This window comes from Phalacrocorax aristotelis, chromosome Z (assembly GCF_949628215.1).
Source record: "Phalacrocorax aristotelis chromosome Z, bGulAri2.1, whole genome shotgun sequence".
In the NCBI taxonomy this organism is placed as follows: domain Eukaryota; kingdom Metazoa; phylum Chordata; class Aves; order Suliformes; family Phalacrocoracidae; genus Phalacrocorax; species Phalacrocorax aristotelis.
The window spans coordinates 72557637-72572694 of record NC_134311.1 but is presented as its reverse complement, the minus strand read 5'-3'; the positions used below and the strand labels follow the sequence as shown (position 1 = coordinate 72572694).

Genomic DNA, 15058 nt, shown 5'->3' with positions numbered 1-15058 from the left:
GTGTCAGATGGCTGGAAAAGTTCAGCAGTTTTAACCATGTTATGGGAGAGATCCTGTAGGGAGTGGCCTTATACGTATTTAAACTGCTTGGACTGAGGGTGAAATTAGGATTTGAAGTAGAGGCTCCCATGCTGAATTCAAGGTTTTAGTCTGCTTGCTGCAGGGCAGGAAAAGTCGTTTGGAGGTGGAATGGTTAATTTAGCACATTGTATTTTCTTTCAGTATCATACTGAGTTTTCCTGGGAAAATATTAAATGTGTGGTGAGAGTGAGTAGTGCATGTGACCCTAGCATAAGAGGAAAAGTTGATTAATTTATGGTAGTCTAACACTGGTCCCATTATTGTTGTACAGTGTAGTAGACACATTTTGGCTGAGTTCAAATATATGAAATGGCAAGTGATGTTTAACCTGCTGGCAGATGTTTTTTTTTTCCATTTTAAAACTTTTGCCCAACTTGATTTCTTGCTAGACTTTTTTCTGCTTTTTTAAAGTAATTCCATAAGCGTTCATATTTCACCAAATTTCTAACCAAACCCGTAACTATCAATAAGTAGTACCATTTCTCTTCTGAGCTTTAACAGGGAAAAGGTGACAGTTGTGTAGCTTGCTTTGGAATGGATATTTTAGATAGAGTCAATTAATTGCTGTAGTGTGTTTAAATGCATTAAATTCTGGTTAATTAATATTTATCAAAAGAATACAGATGGATTTCTGCAATAAAATAAGTTCTTGTGTCGGTATTGGTAGTAGGTCCTGGTATTGCCAACAGAGTTGAACTTGTTAGTTGATAATACAAGATCAGCCACCTGTACACCTCTCCTGGTCAAAGATCATAAGAAGAAACAGCTTGAAACTACACAGATTCTGTTATTTTTGGATTAAAAAGGGGATGTTCTGATTAATGGCAAAAGCTGTTTTACTCTGTTATGTTGGCAGCATTTGGGGAAAGTTTGTATAAGCAATCCTCATTCGTATCTGGGCCAAGTCTGAAGTATTAATAATATTCCAGTACTTCAGAGTCAGCTTCTTGCATATTGAAGTATCACTGCAATAAATAGAGCAGCATTTTAATTAGCTTATGCTGCTCTGGATTCCAGACATACATTTTAAATGTGCAAGATATTCCACTGTGTTTTTCATACATCTTTCCTAAAAGAACAGAGGAAGTAGGCTATTTTGTTGTTGAAGCAAGCAACTTTCTCTAGCTAGCAGTTTCTCTAGTTTCTCTCATTCAAAAAGGGTTATATTGTAGTATTAGCTTTCTTCTAAAGTGGTAGGATTAACTAGAAAAGGTAGTGCACATACCTGGCTCTGGCTAGTGCTAAGATTGCTGTTAAAGATTTGACTCACTCATAGTAGTGAGAAGACTTGTGCTAATTAAGCTGAAGTAGCTAAATTTGTTAATAATTACTAGATGCTTTCCATCTGACTATTTTAAGCTCTCAGAAGTGCTGGGTGTTTGCTATCCAAACTTTATATACAGGAAAATAGTGGTTAAAAGTAGTTGCTCTGCTCATCAAATTTGGGACTCATTTCATTACTGCATTGTGAGATTATTGTAGCCCTCCTTGGCGGTACGAGTGCTGGATCATTTTTCTCTTGCCTTTTTTCCTAGGATGTAGGAGTTGCATGGCATATTTATGTTTTCTGCTATGGTTTATCACCCAAATGTCAGTCTTGCTTCTGTTGTATCTCAAGGAAAGGAAGATGGTCCTTCTATTTCTAGTTTGCCACCCTTTTCTTGGTGGTGATGTAGCTTCTAGATTAATGAAGCTGATCTTAAGAAGGAAAAAAAAGGTGTAAACCCATGTATTTGTTTTCCTCTGCTTTTCTGTTTAGATGATCTTTAAATAACTTAGGTAACAATCACTAGTAGGAATTACACCCTAAAATCCGCATCTGCTCTCAGAGTTGCCAGAACCTGGGCTGTCCCCTTGTTGGCTGAGTTTGGAAGTTGGGCCAGCCTTAGATGCTAGTTGCAGATGGCCTTTTGTGACAGGACTCTCTATTTTGGAAAGAGTCCATTTTAAAAAGGTCACCTGTTTCCTGCAACAATTAAATGTGAATTTAGAATAGGCACATCTTCTATGCTTTTGTTTGGCGCGTTAGTCTCTGGACAAAGGAGAAGCCTGCACTGATCTGCCTTGACCAAAGGGCTGTTTGTAAGTAACTTAGTTTTCTTATGCTCTTGCCTGTAAACTTCTAGTTCTAGAGGCTTGTTTGGTGTGTAAGCTTCAACTTCATTGGAAACTTATATGGCTGGTAAGTGATTCAGTGACTGAAAACTTGGTGCATTAGTGCACTGCATTTCCTCAGCCACTGTAGGGTTTTCCTTTATTTCTGGGTGAAATGTAAGGCAAGTTACCTTATGTCCCAAATACACAGTCAGGATCTTAGAGGAGGAATAGAGCTGTCTGTTACCAGTTCAGAGCCTTACATCCTTAACCAGCTCAAATAGTATGTTTTTAACAAGTGCAGTGTCTTTAATGAACAAAATGGGACGTAACATGAGGATAGCTGTGTAACTACAGGTGTCTAGCACTAATGCAGTGAATCCATATGGAACAACAGTGTGAGGGATGGCATGCTCCTCTAAGAGTGGGTGGAAGAGCTGCCTTCCGCTTTAACGCCCGGTTGATTGATGTGCACTCAAGCAGAACGTCTAATTGCCTGCTATGTCACATTAAGCAGTGGCACAACTTGAAGAACCAATTTCTTCTAATGTTCGTCTTTGCTAAGAAGATGCTGTCCAACATCTGCATGTAAAGCCCCGTAATGGATGTTACTGCCATCACTGAACAGTGTTGTCTCATAATCTAATAATGTGATCTGCACACAGACCTACTCTTTGGGGGCTCTTTTCTCCCCGTTCTTCCTTTTTGCATAATCCAGAAATGTTTTTACAAGTGCTGTTTTATTGTTCCATGTCCCCCTGCCTCTCAGTCATTGCACTGGAAATAACAAACTGAATTAGTTTGTTATAGGCTGTCCTTCAAAATTCAGATCTCTCATCACAGTTGCTTGGATTGTTGATCCATGGGATGTGTATGCAGCAGAGCTGTCTTATCCCTTCCTCCCTCTACCCCCTGTTGTCAGTGTAATCCGTAATCTGCATTTACTTAAATGTAGGGTGACGATGTGTCTTCATCTCATGAGACGTACATACATGTCATCAGATCTGTTTTAACTGGTGGCAATTGAAAATTGAATGGAAACTCCATACCTGTATTTGCTTCAAGGAGGGTCTGGTTTATTCTTGTTGATCTTAAAATCAACCAAGAAACTTAAAGTACGTTATATCCTCAGTTGCAGTAGCACTTAAAAGGAATTACTGTAGATATACTTTAAACTTTTTTTCTGTTAAGACCAGTGAAAGTGATGCTTTTTCTTTTTTTTTTCCTTTTTTTACCCCCTGCAAGGCATGTAGTTGCACCATGTCAAATCTAGTTCTACAACAACTTTATTCAAAGAGCTGTTATCAGTGACACAGTCATGCTTAATGAAAGGGGAGTACCTCTGTGCAGCTGACTGCTCATTGTTTGCCGAACTGCTAGAGGTACAAAGCAGAAGCAGTTGCTGCAGATTTTGGGGTGATGTCATCCATTTGAAGACTGCAGTAAAAGAAAACGGAATCTGTTTTGTACTGTAGTAAACTTCGGTGATCAGCTTTTTACTGTCAGTCTACATAGGATGTCTCAGTTACGTAGCAATGACTGAATGCTTACGTAAGTGGGAGGCTTTGATATGAGGGTATTAACTTTTGTTTTATCATAACAACAGGCACTGTGTACTTCTATTTTTTTTGTTGTCTGAAGCTATATACAGAATCCTGGTGTTGGTTATAGCCTTTCACTTGTACTGAAACAAGTAGTTATAGTGAAAACTTAAACCACTGTCTAAATCTGGAATACCTGTGATGCGTTAGAAATCAATCACTTGCATCAAACTGCTTTTCACTGTTTCTTAGTTTACATTCATAAACTACTACTGATTTTAATACAGGGAGAAAAAATGTTATGTTCTTTTTGAAGTTTTTTTCTTGTAGCTTTCAGAGTGAATGGGCACATTCTCAGTTCTACGTACTTAGACTACACAGTGTGTATTAGCAGGCAACATGGAAGCTGCAAGATCAGATCTCTTCTGGAAGTCAGAGGTGTGTTCAATTGATTATGGTTGATAACTTGAGGCATTTTGGTTTCCTTGGACCCATAATAAGTTAATTTCTCATTTATCTGAATCTTAGGTGGGAGTTACTTCTGAGAATTCATGTGGCCTGAATCTAGATGTACTTGCACTCCAAAATGAGGGATATAGCAACAAGAGATCAGTTCTTCTTGACAGATAATTAAATTGGCTTGAGTTATCACTAAGAACGCTGTTGCAGGTACCATTAGTGGTAGGATGCTTACAACTTGACCAGTCAGAGCTCTTTCAGAAGAAAAGGAATGTAGATATGAACTTCAGGGAAAACACCAATAGAAGCAACATGGAGTTGGTAATTAAAAACCACCCCCAACTTCCCAGCAGCTCTCCATGAGTCACTCTTGGTACTAATTCTTACTTCCTCATCTGTGGATGAGACTGTCCCTTTGGTATTGTTTGCACCAAGTCACACTTCTCTGCATCCTCCTTGTCTGGCAGCACAGCTAACTAGTCATTCAGGTTAAGTGGTGACATGCCAGTTGGACGGTCTTGCTCACCTCTATGCTGTCCCTTCAAGCCTTTCCATCTTATCAGTCTTTTTGTGCCGGTTGTTTCTGTCATCAGTTTTGTCTTGTCACTTCCCAGTTTCTGCATCTTTGTGGTTTTTTTGGTGTTGTTTTTTTTTTGTTGTTGTTGTTGTGGTTGTTTTGCTGTCCTACCACCCGCTTCTGTCATCACTTTGTGGTCCTCTGCCCTCATCCGGGGCTCTGCTGTACTGTGTTCCTCGGGCTGGCTGGGTTTAACAATGTTGCCGTATTGCCTCAGTGTTACTAAGTGAAAAATGAACATACAGGAAGGGAAGAGCTCCCATCAGGTTACTTCAGTGGCTGCTGATGTTAGAAGTTGCATATAATTTTCAGGCACTCCTAGCCCTGATCTCCTCTTCCGAGGATTAGTCAGAACCAAGAACAAGGGAATGGGGCTAAGGAGGTTGACACTTATAGAAGAGAGCTTGTAAGGTGGCTGTAAGAAAACCTTGTAGTACTATGCAACTAATTTGTTTCCCTAGGCCCGGAAAGGTGTTAAAGTTACATACATGCAGTATAGAGTATGTTTAAAATGAGCAGTAAAGCATCAGACCAAAATTTGTGACCCGATTTGCCATTCTCACAGATGCCCTTTAGCCTCCTGTTCCAGAGTCTTGAAATTCAAAGGCAACAGTGATAGGGCTGCAGTCATCCATTAACTGGTTTGGAGTAAGGCTTTGGGAGGCAGTCCTTTAAATTTCAAAAAGAGTGGTAACAAAGGTAAGCAAACTTTTACTGTACAGTGTAATGGCTTTGACTAAGCAAATACAGTTCAGACAATGCCCAGAAGCATAGCAGCAACATCGGTAACCTTCTAACTGGATCCAAATATCTCTTTTTCCAGGCAACAAGGTAAAGCAACAGCAAGACGCTTGTAACAGTGGTCCCTGAATAGCCTATCAAATCTGATTAGTCACAAGAAACTATTTTAATTGAACCCTCTTTGGAAAGGAAGTGACAAAATGTGGCTGGCAGTCTGTTTGGGTGTTACTGTGTGCAGTGCTTAACAATTCTTCTGTCTGCTGACAGTGCCTTCTGCAATAAGGGCATCTTAATAAGTACACGCTCACAGTGCATCTGGAAAAGTGAGTATGATATAAACTCAAATGCTACCTGAATCTAAAGTGTGACTGTCTCTCTGGAAATGGTCCCTTTTGTGATTAGCTTGCTATTGATATGCCTTGGCTAGTTGTGTAGTTAAAATAAGGTGTTGCATATGGCAGAGGAATTTTTTTCTCCCTGCACCTTGAAGTTAATGCAGGTGTGTCATGGTTTAACCCCAGCCTGCAACTCAGCACCACACAGCCAGTCACTCCCCCTCTGTGGGATGGGGGAGAGAATCAGAAGGGTAAAAGCAAGAAAACTCATGAGTTGAGATACAGACAGTTAACAGGTAAAGCAAAAGTTGCACATGCAAGCAAAGCAAGGAATTAGTTCACTCCTTCCCATGGGTGGCAGGCAGGTGTTCAGCCACCTCCAGGAAAGCAGGGCTCCACCATGCGTAATGTCTACTTGGGTAGACAAATGCCATCACTCTGAATGTCCCCCACTTCCTCCTTCTTCCCCCAGCTCTATATGCTGAGCACGACGCCATATGGTATGGGATATCCCTTTGATCAGTTGGGGTCAGCTGTCCCGGCTGTGTCCCCTCCCAACTCCTTGTGCCCCCCAGCCCACTCACTGGTGGGGTGGGGTGAGAGGCAGAAAAGGCCTTGACTCTGTGTAAGCCCTGCTCAGCAACAGCGAAAACATCCCTGTTATCAACACTGTTTTCAGCACAAATCCAGAATGTCACCCTATATTAGCTACTGTGAAGAAAATTAACTCTATCCCAGGCAAAACCGGCACAAGGTGCATTGTCTACACCAGCATTTTACTACAGAACTGCCAACAAAAGCAAGATACTTATTGCTTATGTGGAGTATTTTGAAATTGAGGACACATCCAAGCCCTTATGCAGCTCCACGCTGATATACTACTGCAAAACTCCCTGGATGCCAGGTGTGTACATCTTTGGTTCTGTGGGATTTGTATGCATTGCTGTTAATGTTCCTGGAGCAAATTGATAAGTGTCATAGTAACTTAGCATTCAGTTGCCTAAGATCAGTGTGGGAGGTGGTAAACTTAGTAGGTCCTTGCAGCAGCCTGCTGGGTAGGGGGTAAAAATTCTCATTCTAAAAATGATCTCTATGAATTTTCTTTTCAACGTCCATTATGTCAGTACAGCCTGGAGTAAGCTGCTTCTGGTGAATGAGGTAGACAGCATAAACTGTATCGCCTGTAGATAACTGGTGCTGCATTGAAAAATCTTCTGTCAGTTGAGTTGCCAAAGCGAGATGCTTACTTCCTCTCATCAGAAGTTTTTAAATCCTGTTCGAAAGGAGCAGTTGCTTTTCAGTCTGAGACAGTAACTAGAATAAAAAAGAACTCAGAGAAATTAAAGGAAGTGTGTAGAGGCATTGTCCCTAGTTCAGCTCCGCTGTAATAGCGGTGGACAATAGACAGCCATGGTACATGCTTGCAGGCGGTGCATCAGTCTCCAATGACATACAGAGAACTGGTGAGGTATGTGAAGGCTGCATGATTTCACATGTGGCCTAGCTTTTTCAATAATAGTAAATCAAGTTGGCTTCTTAATTGCTACCCTCATACAAAGGAAGTAGCAATGTAGCAGCTTGTCTGACAGCGTGACTTGGGTCTGAAAGGTGCAGCCTGTTTCATGTGGTGCTGTCTGCAGACTGGTCTCCTCTGTGGCACTGGGACCAGTAAATCCTGTTCAGCTCTAGTAGTTGACGTGCAACTGGACTGGGTGGTCTTGTGGCTTTGCCCTTGCCAGCCTTCCTGAGATGGCAGGCTTGGCACTGTTTTGCCTTTTTCTTGCTTCTTTGAAGCCTCAGTGGTTTGTTTGCTTCTGAGGAGCAGTTGCCAGCTAGTGCAAAACCCAGTTCTCTGGCTTAGTGGAGTAGATCTGGATGTAATACCAAAGATGGGAGAGGTGGTGAGATGTACTGAGAAGAACCTGACAAACTTTGAGCAGAATGACACACGACTTTTATGTAGAAGGTATGCCTGGAGCTGCCCATCATGACTCGCTTCCACATAGCCTAGCATCTGCTTGCTGTGTTTCATGACGTCTGGCTGCACACAGGTAATCTTCATACATCTTTGGCTTTAGCCGTGTGTTGAATTCCCGTTATCCAGTAGGGTTGGTTCACTTATTGATTTCAACATAACATTGAAAGGGGCCTTAGAACAGCTAAAAGCGCTTCCCTGAAGTACTTGAAACTGGCTCTTCCAGACCCTAGCCATGTCAGCAGCTGCCAGGAGGAATAGCTAAGCTGTCTGTGTAATTCTCACCTTATGACGCCCTTCCTTCAAGTTAACATTTGTAGTTGGAATCTGCAATGGAAACAGTGAGGCTACGAGTTAGACCTCCATTGAGGAATGATGGGTGTGAATGTTTGATCTGTTCCAAGTCCTGCTCTGAGCGCTATCTGCTGCTGGTGGGGCTGTACCAGATAACTTCATGTTTTTGAAAAACGGCTGTTGGGTGTTTCAGTCTATGAGCTGGAGGACTTCAGAAACATAGGCCAACTCTGACTCTGTCATGCATAATGTCAAAGGAGGACTTAGAAATCCAGTAATTCAAAGAGTTATGCTGTGGTGTTTTGAGATAGATCTTGTGATGTATTTCTGATCTAGCAAAAGAACCAGTTATGTTATTGAATATACCATAGCATCCTGGAGTGGGGTTTTAGCTGACAGCTAGTTCTATTTTAAAAAAGATGTTCTTAGGACAGGCCTCTGCTCTGTGTTAAAAGCTGGCTAGGCACTTCTGTGTTTAACATCTTAGCCATCTTAGACTTAGGATTTGCATCTAAATTTTAAAAGTTGTTAGTAGAATTCTGTGGGCAGTGGATGAAGACTCTTGTTAGCATTGATTTCTTGTGTGTTTCCAAAAATATCTTCCTAATGGTACCATTTATTGTATACCTGCATTATTATCTGTGCGTTACCCAGTGCATCTAGGCAAGTGCCATGCTGGCTAACTGACTGCATACCCAATACAATAGTACCCCCTTCTAGAGTAGCAGGGATTAAACTGAGAAGAATCATTGTGGTATTTCCAGTAGGAAGGACTATTAATGCTGTTGGAGCCAGGGTGTGCTCCATGGGGTTGGGACGGAGCAGCCTCTGAGTGCTGTGATCTGGAACTCTCTGCCTTACTGATCAACCTGGCTGCTTCTTGGCTGTTGTTTTTATTGGGGTGGGTTTTTTTGGGGGGTGTGTGTGGGGGTGTGTGTGTATGTCCATGTCCTTTTGCTTCTTCATTTCGCCTTTTAGGTTGTCAGACCCTGGGCTAAGTTGTTTGTCTGCTCAGTCAATTCTCAATGCTATAAAATAAGTTTGCTTACCTGAAAAAACAGCAAATGTCTGCAACGTCTCCTGAAATGTAGGGCAAAGACTGTCTAGAACTGCATAGGCTTATGCTGTGCTACATGTATAAAGTTGTTAAAGCTGTTTTAAAATGTTTTTCAGGTTCTAAATGGCTTCTAAAAAGTTGGGATCCGACTCTCATGGTAAGTGAAATTTGGCATCCATGTCTTTTCAACAGGATGAATCCTACTATAGCTGCTGACTGATGTCCCAGCCCAGACAGTCCACAGAGACTGATCTGTTTAGCCTCTGAGTAGTTTTTTGTTAGGAATGAAGTGCCTTGGCTTCTTTCTTGCATAGTTGTTTGCTGATGCTTTGCCTGTTCTCTGCTTAAACTGCAATTCAGCCTGTGACTCTTCCCCCATAATACCTTCCCCCACTAGCACCTTCAAAATCAAAGCTGAATGGGTGTTGTGGTACTGATCCCATGTTTGATGAAGTGGATGCTGGATCTGTAGCTCCTTCCTATGGAAGGAACTTCATGTGAGAAACTGGATTGAAAGTGAGGATTTTAATACATCATTGAGCTAGGCTTGCTATTTGCTCAGAGGTGAATTTTTTTTCCTAAATTGGGACTGATCTGGTTCAGCATGGAGGTGAAGAGAGTATCTTCTATATTGGAGACACATAATATCGTGCACGTGATTGTTATAATAAAAATTATTTGCCTGTACATGTGCTTATCTTTTAGTGTGTAATTTGAGGGGATTGATATTTCAGTGGAACATTGATGTTGTTTGTTGTACGTAATGTAGCTTCTTCAAATCGGTAATCATTCACGGCAGTCCTGTGAGGTTCGTTTGAAAATTCTAACATGACTTTTCATGCTGTAAAGACTTCTGCTCTTAGAAACCCAGCCTTGATCTTCCTGGGTAATCTTTCAGATAAGGGAGTCCTGGGCAATTGCATTTTCCCTTGAGCTTTTTACTCAGACTTGCAAGTGTAAAGTTGAAGTACAGAATAAGAAATGCCTCATTTAAATACATGGTTAAGGATTAATAAAAACGGCCTATCAAAACTTCATTTTTTAGATGATCTTCTTTGCTGTGGCCCAGTGATCCTGCTGCACGACAGTTTCTTTATTAGATAGCTGCCAGCTCTACAGCAGCTGTTCTGTTGTATCTATTAACACACTGAACTGCTTGTCTTTTGAGTCTGTTTTAATTTCTTTCTTCCTTAACCAGACTAGCAAAGACACTGCTTCGGAGCTAGAATTCAAACTGTCTTAAACATTTCTGAAAACAGCACCGTGTGGTGGAACATGCTTCTGGCTTCAAAATAACAAAATCAAAACAAATGGTTACCTAACTTGTCTACCCTTTTGTGCACCCTCTGTTCCTAATGACACCAGCAACACTGTTTCTGAGGAGTAGAGAAGCAACTTCCTTGGCTTATTATGTCTTAAGAAATCAGCAGGGCAATTGTTTCAGTCTTCTCCAGGGTTGTTAATCCCAGTAAGTGAATTTTGGCTTAGCGTAAGGCATCTAGCCTAGCAGCTGCTTTCAGCTCAGTGGCTCTTGCAGGCTCATGAAACTGGTCACCATAGTTTGCACATCTCTTGTACTTACTGTTGAGCTGCTTATTAGAGGTTAGAGGACGGTTGTTGAATCACAGAATGGTTGAGGTTTGAAGGGACCTCTGGAGATCATGTCCAAACCCCTCTGCTCAAGTTGAGCCATCTAGAGCAGGTTGCTCAGGACCATGTTCAGATGGAGATGAAGATGGGAACATAAGGTATAGGTGGAGGGAAAGGAACCCTTTTCCTGTCTTGAAGGGTATTCTTAGCATATACCTGCAACTATGCCTAAGCATGTAACTTCAAATGCTCCCCTGCCACTTGAAAAATCAGAAGTTCAAGCTTAAGTCCTAGTAATTAGTGGCACCCAGAAATGCAGTTCTCCTCTCTTGCACAAAAAGCATGGGTGATACGAAGTGCAGTACGTTAATATTGCTGTTGGGTTGTCACTGTCGTTATGCAACTTGAAAGCTTTTACCTCCAATTTCTGAAAATTATGTAAGTGTGGTTTTTGTGACCACAAAAACTTAAGTTCCACTTGGTTTCAAAACAGAACCAGTTACCAGTTATGAATGGGGAACAATCTGAAATGTTTCCATTTTGCTTCCAAACTGGAGGACACTTCTGTGAGTTGGCTAGTGATTTCCATGTGAAAACTAAAGCAGAGAGAAATCTTACTCTTGTCCCTTGGGCCAGGAATGTCATACAGTGCACAGTGTCAGAGATCAGACTGACAGGTCCAGTTTTGCCATGGCTTTCTCACAGCTTCCTAAATACGCTTTTAACCTCTACAAGGGTGAAGTGGCCAACAGCCATATTAAATAACAGTTCAAGAAAGCCTTTAATTGCTTCACTTGAACATGTGCCTATTGGAACAGTGCTTGCATGATACCTTCTGTACATTGGTTTAAACAACAAATTCTAAAGCAATAAAAGCAAAACCTATTTGTACTTGCTCAGGCTTGTACTTGTACTTGTACTTGCTTTTTGGATCAGGTTAACTGATTGGGCTGGAGCAAAGTGAGTACTATGTGCATCAGTGTTTTGCCTCAAAGATTTTTCTTACCATCAAATGTCCTAGAACACTTGATATGTTTCTTAATGTGTGCTTGCAGGTTTTGTAGCAGAGAGATATTCAAGGTGAGGTTACAGCAGTGGTTGTTATTAAAAAAATCAGTATAGTGGGAAGAAACTAGGAGGTTTTTATTCCTTAGTCTAGCTTCTGAAGTTAAACTGGAAGCTGTCAATGCAGCCCATCTAGTCTAGGTGTGTTTAGTTGGTTTTGGTTTTTGTTTTGGGTGGGTGTTTTGGTTTTTGTTTTGTTGTTTTTACTGCACCAAAACAGAGTGTTGTCGTGTAAATACGACAGTGTGCACTTGTACCCCCCTGCAGCTAATACCTATTTCAGGGAAAGGCAGCAGCTGTGCAAGGGGAGGTGTCTACCACTTACATACTGTGTCAATAGGTCTAATAAGACAAGTGTTTGCACACTGAGCAATTTAGGCTGTGAGATTGGTGCAGAGGGGTAATCTTGCTTCTCTTGGATCATCCTGCTTAGAGCAGGACTTGTGCCAGTGGGACTGAGCAGGGCGTAGTAGCAGCAGTCATACAGACCTCTGAGCAGTCAGGAGATCTGGTTGCCTCCGACCTGGCTGTGATTTACTACTCTCAGTGCAAAGGCTGCCACAGTTGCTATTTCTGCATAAGCAAACTCTTTGGCTTATCCAGGTTCTCAAACTGCCAGCTCAAATACAATTTAGATGCCCTGTTGCAAATAGTGGAGCTGGTGGCCAGTGAGGTGACATCTGGATGCTGTGCTGTGTAGTGCTTTATGTGTGCTTCTCAGTAAAAGATTGGTGAAAATGCTATTATGTTATGCCTGCAGCATTTTTCTGTCCTGGTGGTGCAGGTGGGATGTAGGTTATTCAGCCTGATGGTTTCAAAGCTGGAGGAAATGCCACCTGTGTCCTAACAGGACTCTGGGTCCAGCTGGCGCATAGTGTGAGAGATCAAGTGATGACACCACACATTTAACTCCAAATTAACAGGATGTTCCTGTTTTCAAAAGCTGCTTGTCCTTTTGGAGTCTGTGGCTGCCTTGTTGTAGATGAGTCAACAGCAAAGGAACATAAACAGTACTTAAACTGTTAGCTGTGTATAAAAATGGGTCAGGTAGAAATGGCAAGTCACAGCTTGCTGAGCAAGAGGTTAGTTGCTGAACACCATCTTAGGTTGGGTCTTCCACACTCAAAGTTACAAATGAGTGCTAGAAGAACACTTCAGATTGTTACAGAGCCAGAAGCCTAGCCTGTAATTCCAAAAGCTTAGACTGGTGATACAAGAGACTCCTTGCAGTTAATCAAGAAATGGAGAGCAGTTTATTTTAGGTTTTCTAATATTTCACAGCAGCTCAAGGAAGACAATCCTGTAGTCTGGCTTCTTGGAGGTAGTTGAGCTCTGAGTGATTCTGTCTCATGAGTTAGCAGGATGCTTGAAGAGTTTTGTCCTAAAACACTTATTAAATACCATGTGTAAGTGATAAAGAACAGATGGAGAAAAATGAAATAAGTCTGAGGCCTCTCACTGGAGTGATCACAAGTCAGACAGCTGATTAAGTTAGAGTGCTTTGTTTCAAAAATCAGAATTGCTATGCGAAATAGTCCTGAGTAAATATTTTGCTGTTATGAAACATTGTTAACAGCAAAACCACTGTTTTGGTTAAAGTGGAGGATCTAGACATTGGGCCAGTTTGCCCTTGTGACCACTTCTGTCCAAATGCTACTTCCTACTTGTATGCCAAAACCTGGATTTCAGTTTGTCTTAACTGCTCTGAAGCTGGGTCATTTTAAAGCCTGTTTTGAATAGAGACATAACAGAATACAGTGTTCAGGAGGGCTTCAGCTTCTAGTTATGTAGGCATAATCTTGACCCAAGGGAAGCTAAGATGTTGGGTATATTGACTCCAAAATCTGTTCAATTGTTGGATTTTTATGTTGTGGGTTTGGGGTTTTTTAGTAGCTGTGGGCTAGAACTTTAAAAGCAAAACAAAGAAGGAAAAAACCCAACAAAAAACAACCAAAAAACCCCAACAACAACAAATCAAACAGAAGCAAAACCAAACTGCAAAGCCAAAATTGAGGCAGAGAAATCCAAACAGATTCAATGCGTTTCTGATAAAGCAGCTGCCTTTGCATTGAGTCACCTGGTGTAGTCAGGGCAGTAGAGACAAAATAGCTCCCAAATACAGAAATGTGAGTCCTAAGGCATTGAGCTTGTAGGGGTGGGGTTTTTAATACAATTTCTGCTTTTGATCCTAGGGCCTTTCAGTTATCTTGATGATGTCCCATTTAAGATAGGAGACAAATTCAAGACCCCAGCAAAGGTTGGATTACCCATTGGTTTCTGCCTGCCCGATTCTTCTCAGCTTGTCAGAGAAGCCCAGGTAGGTGATGTTTTGCCTTTCTGCTCTCTTCCCCCTCACCCCTGGCCCCCAACAAGCGGTGTTACAAATTGCAGAGAGTCACAGCTTGCAAATGATAGTCTTGATCAGGCTGCAACACCTTGCAAAATATGATGTGACTGTGTAGACTGTGAGTCTTGCAGTGCAGTTTGACTTTTTTGCAGCTGTAGTGAGAGCTGTTAAAAAAAGGTGCAGGGAAGCAAAACTGACCAAAGCCATATATTCTTTATATAAATATTGTCCATTTTTTAAAACATGAAAAGTATGTGGCTTTAGTCAATTGTGGCCGTATATGACCACACACACACAAAAAGAACAAAATAACCAAACCCCAAAAAACCTACAATAGCTCTGCTCAGATGGCAAAGACTGTGTAATGAGTAGTGCCCAGCATTTCTGCCAGTGAGTTGTTTTTCGAAGTCACGTTGCTGGTAAACTGTGTATCCCACCTCTTGGAGTCTTAGAGCTGAGGGAAGGGAAAACTGTTAATACAGTTGAGACAACAGGACTCCAGGATCTCACTGGAGCCCGTTATAGGATGGGGTGTGATACAACATACAGGGAGTCCTGGAAAACCCCAGCAGAGGCCTAAGAAGAGTTGCTGGCTTGTTGCTCTTTACAGCTAGGAACTTGTATGACCTAGCAGTCCCATGGCAAAGGCACGCCTGCTTGGTTACATGCCATTATCCTGGCAAGGATATCTTATGACTTGTTGTGAGTCACAGGTAGGTTACACCCTGGGCTTGGCTTGTAGACTGTGTTCTCTGAACAATTTGTGGTTATTTAAAGAGCATTCGAGGCTATTCATTCTTCATAAGATATTAAAGCTTTAAGTAGATTTAGTCTCTTCAGAATATTGTCCTCTCAACTAAGCCGCTACGGTGACCAGTGAACTGGTAGTGAGTAGTTTACAA

General features: G+C 41.6%; 1 protein-coding gene across 3 annotated transcripts in view; it reads left to right on the top strand.

Annotated features, from left to right (window-relative positions):
- UBAP1 (ubiquitin associated protein 1) overlaps positions 1-15058 on the top strand; it is a 36296-nt gene that overhangs the window by 9863 nt on the left and 11375 nt on the right. For all 3 annotated transcript variants that reach the window (XM_075079446.1, XM_075079448.1, XM_075079445.1), the window contains 2 exons: positions 9271-9311; positions 14002-14126. In XM_075079446.1, coding sequence (XP_074935547.1) covers positions 9278-9311; positions 14002-14126 — 159 coding nt within the window. In that variant the 5' untranslated portion in view covers positions 9271-9277. The remainder of the gene's footprint in view (positions 1-9270; positions 9312-14001; positions 14127-15058) is intronic.